This window comes from Marmota flaviventris, chromosome 17, assembly GCF_047511675.1.
Source record: "Marmota flaviventris isolate mMarFla1 chromosome 17, mMarFla1.hap1, whole genome shotgun sequence".
Lineage (NCBI taxonomy): Eukaryota > Metazoa > Chordata > Mammalia > Rodentia > Sciuridae > Marmota > Marmota flaviventris.
In genome coordinates this window covers 62,330,198-62,345,670 of record NC_092514.1, presented here as the reverse complement: position 1 = coordinate 62,345,670, position 15,473 = coordinate 62,330,198, and the positions used below count along the sequence as shown (strand labels likewise).

The following is a 15,473-nucleotide window of genomic DNA, read 5'->3' as shown; positions in this document are numbered from 1 at the left end:
ATAAGCACAATGAGCAAAATCATGCTAGACCTGGGGTCCTAAAAACAATTCCCTGCATGCTGGGCTACCAGAACTCTCTATGTATGTTCCCAAAGAGCCACATGAGCATAGGCAGGATTAGCAACTCTGCTTACCCTCTTGGCTAAGTACCTTGTACAGTACACAACCATACTGGGCTGAAGTGTTTTACTCTCTCCAGAGCCTTTCACATCAGTCCTCTTTGGACTTAAATCTCAACATGTATCATCATTTTGGGGTGGGGAGCAGGGTGGCTCTTGAGGGAGAAGGTGTTTCTATTTCCTAGCTGCTTTATCCTACAAGTTGAATGACATCAAGTAAATACCAAAGTCCAATTAGTAAAGTTGTCTAGCTCACTGATTTCCATATTGCAGGCTGTCACTTATGATTGAGTTGTAAAATCAGTTTAGACATATACATAACAAAAAACAATAGGAAAAAAAAACCTGTGCATTGTTTCAAACATTGCTGATGTTTACATTGAAATGTGTCTACTAATTCACAATATCAAATGTTGCTCACAGCCCAAGTGTGGGTATAATTAATGGAGAAGTACCTAGCTGGAAAGGAACCATTTTCTGACACTAACTGTGACCACAGGGTAAGATATTTTCCCTTTCTTATTCTCCGTTTCTTATTATAAAAGGAAGAGACAAACTACTATTTCTAAGCTCCCTGTTAAAATTCTATGAAATCTAGGTAAAAGGAATAGAGAGTGGGGGTGAGAAGGTGACCAGTAAGGCAAGAAGGTAAAGTTTTCCTACCACCTGGAGGAAGGACTCATACATTCTACTTCTACTTCCGCCAGCCTGGAAGGGGAATAGCACAGCACGCTAATGACCCAAGGTCTTCCCTGTCCCTGAAAGCCTCAAAGAAGGGCTCCAGCTGAGTCTGATGCACGTGAACAGTGGGAGCAGGCACAGCCCAAACCTCTTGCCCTCCACTCTCTTTCCTTAAGGACTGGAGACAGCAGATGCATCCCTGCTAGTGCCTTTGACCTCAGCAGGCTGGGAAACTAGTTTTCCTGGAGCCAGGGGAGACATGAGAGGAAGTATTCTTCCTGCCTTTAGCAGTTTCCTCACTGTTAAGATTGAAATAGATGAGTTCTAAAATTCTCATTTAGGGGCTGGGGTTGTGGCTCAGCGGTAGAGCGCTCGCCTAGCATGTGCGATCCTGGGTTCGATCCTCAGCACCACGTAAAAATAAATAAAGATATTGTGTCCAACTAAAAAATAAATATTAAAAATAAAATAAAATTCTCATTTAAATACTGCCAGGCTCATAGTTACCTTAAGGACTTTTCTTCATCATCTTGTGGTGCTGTTTTATGGGAATAAATCTGTTTTGGAAGAAAATACAGTCATAAGTATCACAATGACCACTAATCTCCAAGTCTCTATTCATTCCTTATATTTATTTTAAGTCTTATCTACCCAGTGAGATAATAACTTTTCTGAGGGCAGGAATTCTATCCTTTTAATGGTTCTCTGACTCTTCCATAGTACCTAGCTTAGGGTCTTGCATGCAGCTGGCACTTAATATATTTTATTGACTGTTTTAGATAAAATCCAACAGATAATTCCTAATAAAAACACTTAATAGTAGAAAAAGAAAGAACTACTTAACTTGATAAACATGTCTGCCAGAACTTTAAACAACAGTGTCGTTTTAAAATCAAGAATAAGAGTAGGATGCCTGTTATTGCTGCTGTTCAACCTCATTGAGGAGGTCTTAACCAATGCAGTATGAAAAATAAATGAGGGCATAAATGGGGAAAGGAACTGAAACTATATATCAAAATGGATTCTACTGTCATGTATAACTAAAAAGATCCAATTTAAAAAATCTATGTAGTGAAAATACTAAAATTCAGCTGGATGTGGTGGCACAAACTTATATTCCCAGCAGTCCGAGATATTAAGGCAAGAAGATCAAGTTTAAGGCCAGCCTGGGTAACTTTGAAATACCCTGTCTTAAAATAAAAAATATTTTTTAAATTTTTTTTAATTGTAGCTCAGTGGTAGAGCACTTGCCTACCATGCGTGAGGCACTTGGTTTACCGCATAAAACTAAAATATGGAAGGAAATGCTTCCTTCTAAAAAATAAAAATAAAAAAGACTGGGAGTGCAGCTCGGTGGTGGAGTGCCCCTGAGTTCAATCCCTAGCACCACAATAAATAAATAAATAAATGCACATTAAGAAGAAATGAATATATGGCATGAGATTACATGTTCCCAGAATGTTGTAAAGATGTTAATTCGCAAATTCATTTTCAAATTCAATCTAGTCCTATTCAAATTCAAAGACAGTTTTTTTGTTTGTTTGTTTGTTTTTGTTTTATTTTGGCAGAGAAAATATATAAGAATAGTGATGAAATGTACGAAATGATCAGGAGAGCAGGAGCTTGCCCTACCAAATATATAGCTTGAAATATGTTATAAAGCAACTGGAATTAAGTGGTGTGATGTTAGTACTGGTATAGAAAAAGACACCTGGATCAATGGGAAAAAAGAGTCCAGATAAAGATGGTATTTTACATCAGTGAAGAAAGAATCAACCATTAATTAAAATAGTTTTAAGGGCTGGGGTGGTGGCTCAGTGGTAGAGCACTTGCCTGGCATGTGTGAGGCACTGTGTTAGATTCTCAGCAACACATACAAACAAATAAATAAATAAATAAATAAAGGTCCATTGACAACCAAAAAAATATTAAGAATAAAATAAAATAGTTTTGAAACAACTGGGTAATCATGTAGGGGGGGGAAAGATTCCCTACTCCAACCATACTAAAACAAAACACAAATTCCAGAAGGATTAAAAATATAAATAAAAATGCAATGTTAGAAAAGCAGTAGAAGAAAGTATCTGAAATCACCTTTATTCCATGAGGTAATAGAGACCACTGGTTATAACAATAGCTCATCCATGGCCACAAGGCAGTGCTGGTGACAGAGGTGGGTGGCTTGACTAGAAACACACCTACTCTTCACAGCCCTCCCCCTTGTCTTTTTTCTTATGGATTTATTTTCTTAAGGACTAACATATTTAGTATAAAAAAAGTTTTATAAATCCATGTTAGTCCTTACAATGGTTTGCAATGGTTTTCTTTGTATTTCAACATTTCAAATATTTCCCAGTATTTTTGTCTCTTAAGGAGGTGAACAGGCTTTGTAATAGGAACTGGAATTTTGCTCTTGGTTAGCCACCCAGGTCAGTTGATCTCCTTCATTTGTAAAAGAGGGTTTATAATATTATCCTACAGGATTTTTGTGAGGATTAAATAAAATAACATGTGGAAACTGTTTGTTCTATATGCTTCACATCCATACATACTGTTTGCTAATGGGCATCAGAGATAGGATGGTCACATCTGCTAAAGACTGCTAAAGGTTTCTGCCTGTGATATCAGACTTAGAAAGCTCTTTTCCATCAGGTTATAAAAAAAAAAAATATTGCTTCTATTTTCTTCTACTACTATCATGGTTTCTTTCTTTCTTTTTTTAACATTTACTGAAATATGTTTAAGGTGAAAAGTAGGCATATTTTATTACTTGCTCCTTCATTAGGCTTCTATTACTATTAATTCACTTTTTCTCCAATGATTTGAATATTTTTTTATATTTATTTTTAAGGTGTAGATGAACAAAACACAATGCCTTTATTTTTATGTGGTGCTGAGGATCAAACCAGTCCTGCCTGTGCTAGCCCGTGCTAGCACTCTACCGATGAGCCACAATCCCAGCCCCCCAGTGATTTAAATTTTAAAAGATTACATTTAAAAAACCATATGATCATCTCGATAGATGCGGAAAAAGCATTCGACAAAGTACAGCATCCCTTTATGTTCAAAACTCTAGAAAAACTAGGGATAACAGGAACATACCTCAAGATTGTAAAAGCAATCTATGCTAAGCCTCAGGCTAGCATCATTCTGAATGGAGAAAAACTGAAGGCATTCCCTCTAAAATCTGGAACAAGACAGGGATGCCCTCTCTCACCACTTCTGTTCAACATAGTTCTCGAAACACTGGCCAGAGCAATTAGACAGACAAAGAAATTAAAGGCACAAAAATAGGAAAAGAAGAACTTAAATTATCACTATTTGCAGTGACATGATTCTATACCTAGCAGACCCAAAAGGGTCTACAAAGAAACTATTAGAACTAATAAATGAATTCAGCAAAGTGGCAGGCTATAAAATCAACACGCATAAATCAAAGGCATTCCTGTATATCAGCGACAAATCCTCTGAAATGGAAATGAGGACAACCACTCCATTCACAATATCCTCAAAAAAAATAAAATACTTGGGAATCAACCTAACAAAAGAGGTGAAAGACTTATACAATGAAAACTACAGAACCCTAAAGAGAGAAATAGAAGAAGATCTTAGAAGATGGAAAAATATACCCTGTTCATGGATAGGCAGAACTAACATCATCAAAATGGCGATATTACCAAAAGTTCTCTATAGGTTTAATGCAATGCCAATCAAAATCCCAACGGCATTTCTTGTAGAAATAGAGAAAGCAATCATGAAATTCATATGGAAAAATAAAAGACCCAGAATAGCAAAAACAATGCTAAGCAGGAAGTGTGAATCAGGTGGTATAGCGATACCAGACTTCAAACTATACTACAGAGCAATAGTAACAAAAACAGCATGGTACTGGTACCAAAACAGGCGGGTGGACCAATGGTACAGAATAGAGGACACAGAAACCAATCCACAAAACTACAACTATCTTATATTTGATAAAGGGGCTAAAAGCATGCAATGGAGGAAGGATAGCATCTTCAACAAATGGTGCTGGGAAAACTGGAAATCCATATGCAACAAAATGAAACTGAATCCCTTTCTCTCGCCATGCACAAAAGTTAATTCAAAATGGATCAAGGAGCTTGATATCAAATCAGAGACACGGCATCTGATAGAAGAAAAAGTTGGCTACGATCTACATACTGTGGGGTCGGGCTCCAAATTCCTCAATAGGACACCCATAGCACAAAAGTTAATAACTAGAATCAACAAATGGGACTTACTCAAACTAAAAAGTTTTTTTCTCAGCAAAAGAAACAATAAGAGAGGTAAATAGGGAGCCTACACCCTGGGAACAAATCTTTACTCCTCACACTTCAGATAGAGCCCTAATATCTAGAGTATACAAAGAACTCAAAAAATTAGACAATAAGATAACAAATAACCCAATCAACAAATGGGCCAAGGACCTGAACAGACACTTCTCAGAGGAGGACATACAATCAATCAACAAGTACATGAAAAAATGCTCACCATCTCTAGTAGTCAGAGAAATGCAAATCAAAACCACCCTAAGATACCATCTCACTCCAGTAAGATTGGCAGCCATTATGAAGTCAAACAACAACAAGTGCTGGCGAGGATGTGGGGAAAAGGGTGCACTTGTACATTGCTGGTGGGACTGCAAATTGGTGCAGCCAATTTGGAAAGCAGTGTGGAGATTTCTTGGAAAGCTGGGAATGGAACCACCATTTGACCCAGCTATTCCCCTTCTCGGTCTATTCCCTAAAGACCTAAAAAGAGCATGCTACAGGGACACTGCTACATCGATGTTCATAGCAGCACAATTCACAATAGCAAGACTGTGGAACCAACCTAGATGCCCTTCATTAGACGAATGGATAAAAAAATGTGGCATTTATACACATTTTACTCTGCATTAAAAAATGACAAAATCATAGAATTTGCAGGGAAATGGATGGCATTAGAGCAGATTATGCTAAGTGAAGCTAGCCAATCCCTAAAAAACAAATGCCAAATGTCTTCTTTGATATAAGGAGAGTAACTCAGAACAGAGTAGGGACGAAGAGCATGAGAAGAAGATTAACATTAAACTGGGATGAGAGGTGGGAGGGAAAGGGAGAGAGAAGGGAAATTGCATGGAAATGGAAGGAGACCCTCAGGGTTATACAAAATTTCATACAAGAGGAAGTGAGGGGAAAGGGGAAAATAATACAAGAGGGAGAAATGAATGACAGTAGAGGGGGTAGAGAGAGAAGAGGGGAGGGGAGGGGAGGGGATGGGGGATAGTAGAGGATAGGAAAGGCAGCAGAATACAACAGACACTAGTATGGCAATATGAAAATCAATGGATGTGTAACTGATGTGATTCTGCAATCTGTATACGGGGTAAAAATGGGAGTTCCTAACCCACTTGAATCAAAGTGTGAAATATGATATATCAAGAACTATGTAATGTTTTGAACAACCAACAATAAAAAAAATTAAAAATAAATAAATAAATAAAAAGTCTCAGGGGCTGAGAGTGTAGCTTAGTGGCAAAGCATATCCAAGGCCCTGGGTTTGATTCTTAACACATAACATGCATGCATATAAATATATGCAAACGTCTTAGGATCACTTGAGTCTCTCTATTGCTAGACTCTGTATGCTACTTCAGATACTGGATTTACATGATTCCTCATTGTGGAATTGACATAATATCTCATCTCTTTTCTTTTGAACACCATATTGTCCACTATAGTAGTATCTACTACTACATCCTCCCTTGTCTTCCTAGAGCTCATCATCTAATTGGGGAGAGGAAATAATAAAAATATAAATAAACACGAATATAAGATTGAATTGTACATACAAATTTGTTTGGGGCCAGGGATAGAACCCAGGTGCATTTAATCACTGGCCATACTCCAAGCCCTTTTTATGTTTTATTTTGAGACACAGTCTCACTAAGTTGCTTAGGGCCTCACTAAATTAACTGAGGCAAGCTTTGAACTTGTGATCCTCCTGCCTTGGCCTCCTGAGTCACTGGATTATAGCCATGCACCATGATACCCAGCTGTATAAACAAATTTAAATCAGTATAAAATTTTACAGAAATTTCAAGAAAGGCCACATGCCACCCAGAGATGCAGATCATACCATCTGTGCAATGGCCAGTGATAATCTTCCCAGAGGCTTTTTGCAAACTGACCCCATGTGTAAGCACCCCCTTAGGCTCAAAATTTGACTCTGTCTTCACTAAGAGAGAACTTACTTCTTTTCTTCCGAGAAGTCTCACCTTATAGATGCTACAGGACTGACCCCAACACAGATTGCCAGAAAATGACCTGATAGTAAGAAATACTTCTGCTCCACAAACAGAACATCTGTCTACACCACAAGGGAATTGCTTCTCTGTAGAGAGGCCTCTGAGGCATACTTAAGCCCAACTGGAAAGCTACTTGGTGAGAATAGAATTAGAACAAAAGGGCTAAGGTAGATAGATCCATTCATCTCCTCTCCTGGCCAGGGGTTGTCCGGCCAGTGAAACTGACTCCACACCTGCCCAGGGATCCATTGCTACTCTCGCAAAATGTTAGGATGGGCACTATTCAAACCAGTTTCTTTCTTTTTTTTTAAATATTTTTTATTGTTGATGGACTTTATTGTCTTTATTTTTATGTGGTGCTGAGGTTCAAACCCAGTGCCTCATGCATGCTAGGCGAGGACGCTACCACTGAGCCACAACCCCAGCTCTCAAACCAGTTTCTTTCTTGTCTTTTCTGTGCTTTTACTACTGACCAGCTCTCCTGTAGATATATTTTTCTTTTCTTTTTTTGGTACTGGGGATTGAACCCAGCCTACTCTAGCTACTCAGCCCTTTCATTTTTTTATTTTGAGAAAGGGTCTTGCTAAGTTGCCCAGACTGGCCTCAAATTTGCCATCTCCCTGCTTCAGACTCCTAAGTCACTGGCAGTATAGGTGTGTGCCATCACTCCTGGCCTGGACCTATTTTTCTGTAGATATGTAATATACTCAGTCAGGTTTCTATTCAAGTCTGAGCCATCTGATCCTTATATATCTCTGTTCCACTCCATTAATGGAACAGAGATGTTGGTGTTTCTCTCTCCTATAGTCATCTTTTAAAAAATTGTTTACCAAAAATTTAAATTATGAGGGGAGGGACAAAGCTTCACAATCACCTCAAGAAATGGAAACAAATCTCATAGTTGGCATAGGTCCAGGAGAACTGGGGTATTCAGAGAAGGCTTTGTAAAGAAAGATGAACTTGAATTGGTTTTTTACAGATTCATAAAACTTCCACAGACATGGCAAAGTAAGGGAATTTTAGATAGGCAAGGAATGAGCATGGTGTGACGGGTATATGGAGAGGCTGCTCTGGCTGGAATGGAGGACTGCTATTACAGTAGAAAAGGCAAACTAGCTAAGTTGGATGGTTGAATTGGGAGGGTAGAATCAAGATTGTCAGCTTATTAAATGACTCTTAATATTCTAAACCTGCCTATTGAGAAAAGTAATAAACCATCATGTAAGCAAACAGAAGGTAAACAGAAGCCAGAGCCAGGAATATACTATTATCACTAGGACCTGCTCTGGAGTAACCTGATGAGAATTTAGCTGCAGTGCTTTACCTGAACACCTACTTAGACAATACCTCACACACTGGAGGAGGAGGAAGCTGTGTGGATCCACTGAGTCTACATATAGCACTTTGATCTTTTAGCCCTCTCCTTTTACCCCAGGGTAATGACTGCTGCTTGAGAGTGAAGTCATCTCTTGTCATTTCAGTAACAAGGAAAGAAATCAGTGGTAGAATGAAAGTACATCAAAACTTTACAAAAATGAGAGTAACAAATTGTGGACATGGTTTTGGGTTGGACAAATTTTGCTACGATGACATCTCTGGCCATATTAGTCTTAATTTCTTAAGAAATTATAGCTTGTTCTCTTGGTTTCAATTTCTCAAAGATTCCCTGGAAATGAAGTTCCTTTAAAAGTCTGGGGCTGGGCACTGTGAAGCACACTTATAATCCCAGCTGCTTGGGAGGCTGAGGCAAAAGGATTGTGAGTTCAAAGCCAGCCTCATCAATTTATCGAGGTACTAAGCAACTCAGTGAGACGCTGTCTCTAAGTAAAATACAAAAAAGGGCTGGAGATGTGGCTCAATGTTCAAACACCCCTGGGTTCAATCCCTGGTACCAAAAAGTAAAATAAAAAAAATAAATAAAAATCCCTAGAATATATTTTTCAATAAAAGAACAAAGCATAACTCAGTGTTAGTGACTGAAGAGAAATGTCAAGTAGTAGGTGGGGAAGGAACTTTGATTTTCAGGGTATACGTTCTAAATCTATTACAATGATAAGATGTATTCTGGAAACCTGAATTGATTGTTGTCCTTACCTCAATCACACAGAAAATTATAATCAAAATCATCACCACTACAGTCACAGATATTGCCAAGATGAGTTTGTTGTTATAACCATATCCGGGGACTCCTTTTGTGAGCTAAAAGAAAGAAAAAGAATGATTTTTATTAAGTAAAAAAGAGACTGGAAAGGATGAAAGTTAACTATTCAAAATTTCCATTCTTCCAGGTGAATAGCTTGCAGTTTCTTAAAGAACACACCAAATTTAATATGTTACATCTTATTATCACACATTTTTCTTCCTATTATTTGTTTATCTTGTGTGTTAAGTCCACTTTATTCTCTAATGGAACAAAATGGGGATCACTGTCTTGGGCAAAGTTATGTGGCCAAGACAAGATGTGGACTAGAAGCCCCTGGTCTTCCTGCTTGAATGCTTCAATTGTATACCCTAAATGATGAAAAAGTCTGGGCTTCTTGCTCAATAGTTTCCCTCACCTCACTTGTCTCCTCATGCTCTTTGTTATCACCCTGGGCTTCTGTGCTCTCATTGATATAGTTCTCAGTTTTCCACTGGTCCGTATCCCATTCGGCCTTGGACACCTTGATTTCTTGCTGCTCACTGAGAAGCTTCATCAGGAGGCCTGTTCTGGAGATGAGCTTGGCACAGGCCAGTTGCACATAGGGTTCAGAGCAGTCCAATTTCAAAGTCTGAATAACATGAGAAATGAGCCTTCTCACGTCATTGTTGGGGAAGAGGGACCGAAGTTGCTGGTTTAGCTGAATTTCAAACTGATCACCTGGGGATGCCGTCAATGGGTAGGATAAGTCTTCAGGCTTGGGTTGTGAGTCAGTGTTCGCGTTGAGGTATTCCCATTGTGTCTCATTGGTTTGTTGAACAGTTGGCATTATGTTGAAAGGAGTCACAGCAGAATCTACAGCCTCTGCACCAGCGTTTTCATAGGTTGCATTTTCAGAGGTGGGTTCATCCAACACAGTAATGTTTGCTTCAAAAATAGTTCCTTCAGAAGGAATTTTTGCAGTATTGTTTTCTGCAGGAACACTTTCTATAGGTTCTGAAAGAGCATATAATCCTGAGAAAGGATTCTCCTGAGAATTCAGGTCTCCTAAAGATGAAAAGGCCCCTCGTGGGGGGGAATTTATGAGGCTCCTTATTGCAGAGAATGGGGGCCTCTTTGCAAGCATCAGTCTATTGTGCAAATTATCCTTTCTGAACTCACTTTGGCCTTGGGTATTCTGTGGGCTGCAAGAGGGTAAGTTTTATGAAAGCTGTGAGTCTTTTTGGAACGTATGACTGGTTTATCAGCCTTTAGGCTTTTAACTCGAGCATTTGCATCTTCTAAAACAAAAAGGGTGTAGGTTAAGTCTTTTGCTTTGTTTCTAATCTCAGGCTGTAATTTTGAAATGGAGGAGGTGGGAGATTTGCCCAAGGAGTATTGTTTCAAAAAAGAAGAGACTGCTGCCTTATGTTCATTTGTAAAAGAAGCGTCCAGGAGGGAGTTTCCCACTAACTTCCTGGGCCTCCTCCGCACCTTGTGAAGCTGCTCTAGTTCCCTTGGGATTGGTCTCCTGAGCCTGCCTTCTTGGGCAACATTCTCCGCAAGTGCCCAGGCACTCTGTTTCCTTCCCATACTCTGTTTTCTCATTTCATTGAGGTGTCTTTTCCGTATGCCCTTCGGCCCCTTGATGACTCTGTTTACTCTCTGCAGCCTTTTCTTTGTACTCTCAATCTCTGCTAGGCTGTTTTCCTGTGGTTGGGCAGTTTCCAATCTCTTTTGAAAGATTTGGCTTTTAAATTTGGGACCTAAAAGCCTAGATTGCATAAGCATGGCAGTTTTTTCTTTTTTTTTCACCTCATCAATTTTTTCCTGAATTTCTGCATCTAACAAATTTTCCAGAAAATGAAGCTTCTTTAATTTGTTTTTATAAGTTGAATTGTTGGATGCAGTTGAAAGAGAGGAGTTCTTTGTATTGTTCTTCAAAGATTCCATGGCATTACCTCCATCTTGTATGTTTGAAAAAAGCAGTTTAATGAATGGTAATAATGTTGACTCTACGTCTTCTAGATTTCCCTCTGAGAAATATGGCAATATGTAATTTAATGCACTTATAACATCACTTTCATCATTGAAGTCTAGCTGTTCATTTAAGAATCCCGAAAAGGTGACACCATTTTTATCTGAAGCTGGCTTTTCAGGCTCAATAGAAAGCTCAGTGCTAGTGTTCTTCTTCCGGGCCTGTAACACCTTCATGAATGATCCTTCTGCATTCCCTACAGATGCATCTTGAACTGTCAAAAAAGAAGAGACTACTTTTGATAACAGAAGACTGATGGACAGCTTTTTGTCAGTCCACAGCCATACATTCCAGCCAAACATTTAAGTGTCATTTAGAAGAAAGAAAAATAATTTCATAATTAAACCTATGAAATGGCAACAACACAAAGAAAAAAAAGACATCTTTATTGACAAAGTGCTACTTAACTCAGAATATTCCATACTGTGTATAAGAACTCTGTTTAGGACAGCCAATTGCCCAATACTCAATAAAAGCCCAAGACTAGAAGAGAAATATTCATGGGCTCTGAGAGATTCTCTACAGATCAGCTGTGTCTCCTTACATTTACATACCCCATGCTGTCCCCACTCAGATACAGAGGGGGCACAAGGCTTCCTCTATCCACCTCTTCAGTGTGTCATGTTCCTTCACATCACAGATGATCATGACAAAGGACATTCTTCCAAGGAGAATAAGAACCAAGATGCTAAAGCACAGGCTCCGCTCTTTCTGTTAACACATCCTCCCTCATCTGAACATGTCCTTTCCACCTACTCACCCAGTTCCTTCACCTGGCCCCTGTTCCCCATACATCTTAGGCTCCATAACAGATGCCTCTACACACACACACAAAAAAAACACCCCACTATATCCATACTGGTTCTTTCCCTAAATTAGGTCAGGGATCTGGGATGTGAGTTAAAAGATTTTTTAATTTGCCTGGTTCTATGCCAATACTGAATGTGCAATAAATCGACAGAATAACAGCATTTTCTGGATAAACAATACTTGAGGTTCTGAAGTACAGTAATGGAAAAGCTATTTTTGTCAGAAGCCTTCCCTGTTTTCATATTAGATGTGAAAACTAGCAATTCTAGCTCTGGGAATCATCCAAAGCTTCTAGCTAAATGAGGTCAAGTGTACCATTGTGTAGCTGGATTTTTTTTTCCTTTTTTTTTTTTTTTTTTTTTTTGGTACCTGGGATTTGAACCCAGGGGCACTTAACCATTGAGCCACACCCCCAGGTCTTTTTTATTTTTTTTATTTTGAGACATGGTCTCACAAAATTGCTTAGGGCCTCACTAAGTTACTGAGGCTGGCTTTGAATTTACAATCCTCCTGCCTCAGCCTCCCAAGCCACTGGGATTACAGTCCATCATACCCAGCAATAGCTGGTTTCTTTCCCAGGAGAGCTAAAAGTATTTTTTTGTGTGGTGAGAGTCAAGGAGGAGGTAAGGTTGGAGACAAAAGAGGAATGTGGGTTAGAATTGGGTACAGAAGACCTGGGTTCAAGGCTATAGCACTTGACACCTCCCATCTTGTTTTCCTTATCTGTAAATGAAGATGAAAAATACTTGTTCTGCTCACCTCTGGGGAAAAAGGAAATAATGTAACTGGTGAAAAATCATTTTGAAAAATAAGTTATATGCATGTAAGTAGCAAAGTGCTATTAGTTATAATTTGCCCAAGATCACTGGTAGAGACCTATATTTGAGCTATTTGGATATGAAAGCAACCACATTTTGAAAGTCATGAAATTGGTGCTAATAAACCTAATACACAGAAAAACATTTGAAAGCACATGAATTACCTGAGGATAGAAAAGTTTGAGATTAAGAGAAGTTCAGAGTTGGATGGTCTAGGTGCAATTTCTTATTATAGAATCAGAAACTCCTAGACTTCAAATAAAATATTTATTCTCTTTTATAAAGTTGCACAAACAGAACAAAATAGATTGATGCCTGCCCTATAAGGCAGAGGACACTTGAGACCTAGTGTATAAAAAAAACAGCTTACTAACTGCATTGTACTATATGAATAAGTTATCACTGGAAAACAAAGTACCAAGCAGAAAGCACAGGACACCATGTGTGGCCATTAATATTATTCCTTCTCCCTTCTATTCCTTTCTCTTCATCCTTAGGCATATGGAATAGCTATATTATTAAATTATAGCTGAAAACCTCACTTTGAGCAAGAGAGCAATCCAGAAATTTAGGGAGTTGAATTCTAGACAAATAAATAAAAATAAAGCAGTTTCATCATTAGTTTGAAAAATCTATGATCACCAGTTAAAAGTTGAATAACAAAACAAAAGTTAAAACATTTCTCATCAGGCAATTCAGACTCACGGCAACGTGTATTGTTTGTCCGACATGCACTGTCACATCGCAGCTTCACTGTCTTGCAGACAACTTCAATATTATTTTTAAACTGGCAGAGGCAGCAGGCCAAATGGCTAGGTAAGATCCTATAAATAGAAACACAGAGGATTAAGTTAATGGAAAAGGAGTTACTTGAGTAGTAGAAGAACAGTCCAAGGCTACCACAGGACAGTGTAGAAAGGAGTTCTTGATACATATAGCCTGGACAAGTTGGATAGAAACCAATGGTAAACTGCTTTTCTAATTATTATTTTTGTACCAGGGATTGGATCCAAAAGTGCTTAACCACTGAGCCGTGTTCTCAGTCCTTTTTATTTTTTGAGACAGGGTCTTACTAAATTGCTTAGGGCCTTGCTAAGTTGCTGAGGCTGGCTTTGAACTCATGATCCTCTTGCCTCAGCCTCCTGAGCAGACAGGATTATAGGCATGTGCCATGGTGCCTGGCATGTGGCTCTCGAATACTGTAAATATATAGGAAGGAGGAGGGAGATGCCCACCAGAAAGGAAAGCATGGCAGTGGGTATGGAAGGCCTAAATAAAAAAGAAATTAGAATTGGGTGACAGTAAAAAGCATCTCCTTTCAACTTAAAATCTTGCTCTGGGTTAGGAGTGCACAGGAAGATAGAATTCTAAGAAGGATCTGAATAAGTCTCCAACTACTGGAGTCCATATCTCAATTCCGCTTGAGAGTGGTAAATGGTAGACATTATTCTGGGCATAAAAAATAGCTTAGTTTAACTCACATTGTGTGGTTAAACAACAATAGAGATCACATTGGCCAAATCTGGACACTTTGAACATGTAAAAGCATAAAGAGAAGAAACGTGCATAAAAATAGATATTAAATATCATCAGCTATTAAAGAAATGCAAATTAAAACCACAATGAGATACCACTACATTCCTACTAGTAGAAAGGCTAAAAAAATATCATTCGTTGAAACAAGGAATAACTTGAAACAAGGATTAGATGAAGACATGGAGAAACTGCAACTCTTCTATTCTGATAGTAGATATGCTAAGAATTATGCTAAGTGAAAGAAGCTAAAAATCTACTACTAGTTGATTTTATTTATAAGACATTCTGGAAAATTTTAAACTATAGGGAAAGATAAAAGATTTGGTGGTTTGTAGGGGCTGGTGGTGGGAGGAGTGGATGAATACAAAGCGATGTAAGGGGCTATTTTGGGAATGACAAACGTTCTATATCATCAGGTGGTGGTAACTACATTACTATACATCAAACTGTATGCTTACAGTGTGAATTTTATTACATGAAAATTATACCTCAATAAAGTTAAGAAAATAATGTATTAAAATAATTTTAAATTCAAGATATGAAAAGAGACCTAAAAAATATCAAGTAAAATAAATCTAAGAAAAAAAAAAACTTACAGTTTTTCCAATTCAAGAGTCATCAGGAGGATATTCTCAATTGTCGAAAGTGATACTTGAGTTGTTCCCATGTCTCTGAAAGAGAAAGCCAAGATATTCATGATGAACCCCAATAAATATTCTATACTTGAAAAAATATTTCAAGGACATGTGATAACTTTTCTATTTTGGCTTCTCATAAAACAAGCTGCCTTAAGAGTTTATTTCGCATAGAAGATAATTCCATAAAGCTCTTATTGAAGATACGTAAGTTTACTATTTGCACCATCAAATAATGATCTTGGCATTGAAACATAGAACTTACATCTTTTTTAAACCATCATCTTACTTCTTATTTTCATATTGCATCATTTCTTTCTTTTTTTTAGATGTAGATGGACACAATATCTGAATTTATATATTTTTATGTTGTGTCGAGGATCGAACCCAGTGCCTCACGCATGCAA

At 38.2% G+C, this 15,473-nt stretch overlaps 2 protein-coding genes across 5 annotated transcripts in view; one reads left to right on the top strand and one right to left on the bottom strand.

Moving 5' to 3' along the window:
* Positions 1 to 15,473, top strand: part of Wipf2 (WAS/WASL interacting protein family member 2) — a 117,252-nt gene that overhangs the window by 17,739 nt on the left and 84,040 nt on the right. The window lies entirely within an intron of this gene.
* LOC139702515 (leucine-rich repeat-containing protein 37A-like) overlaps positions 1 to 15,473 on the bottom strand; it is a 38,538-nt gene that overhangs the window by 645 nt on the left and 22,420 nt on the right. Inside the window, 6 exon segments of the mRNA XM_071603861.1 lie at positions 1,308 to 1,357; positions 9,205 to 9,309; positions 9,669 to 10,405; positions 10,408 to 11,481; positions 13,601 to 13,719; positions 15,028 to 15,102. Of these exon segments, the coding sequence (XP_071459962.1) occupies positions 1,308 to 1,357; positions 9,205 to 9,309; positions 9,669 to 10,405; positions 10,408 to 11,481; positions 13,601 to 13,719; positions 15,028 to 15,102 (2,160 nt within the window).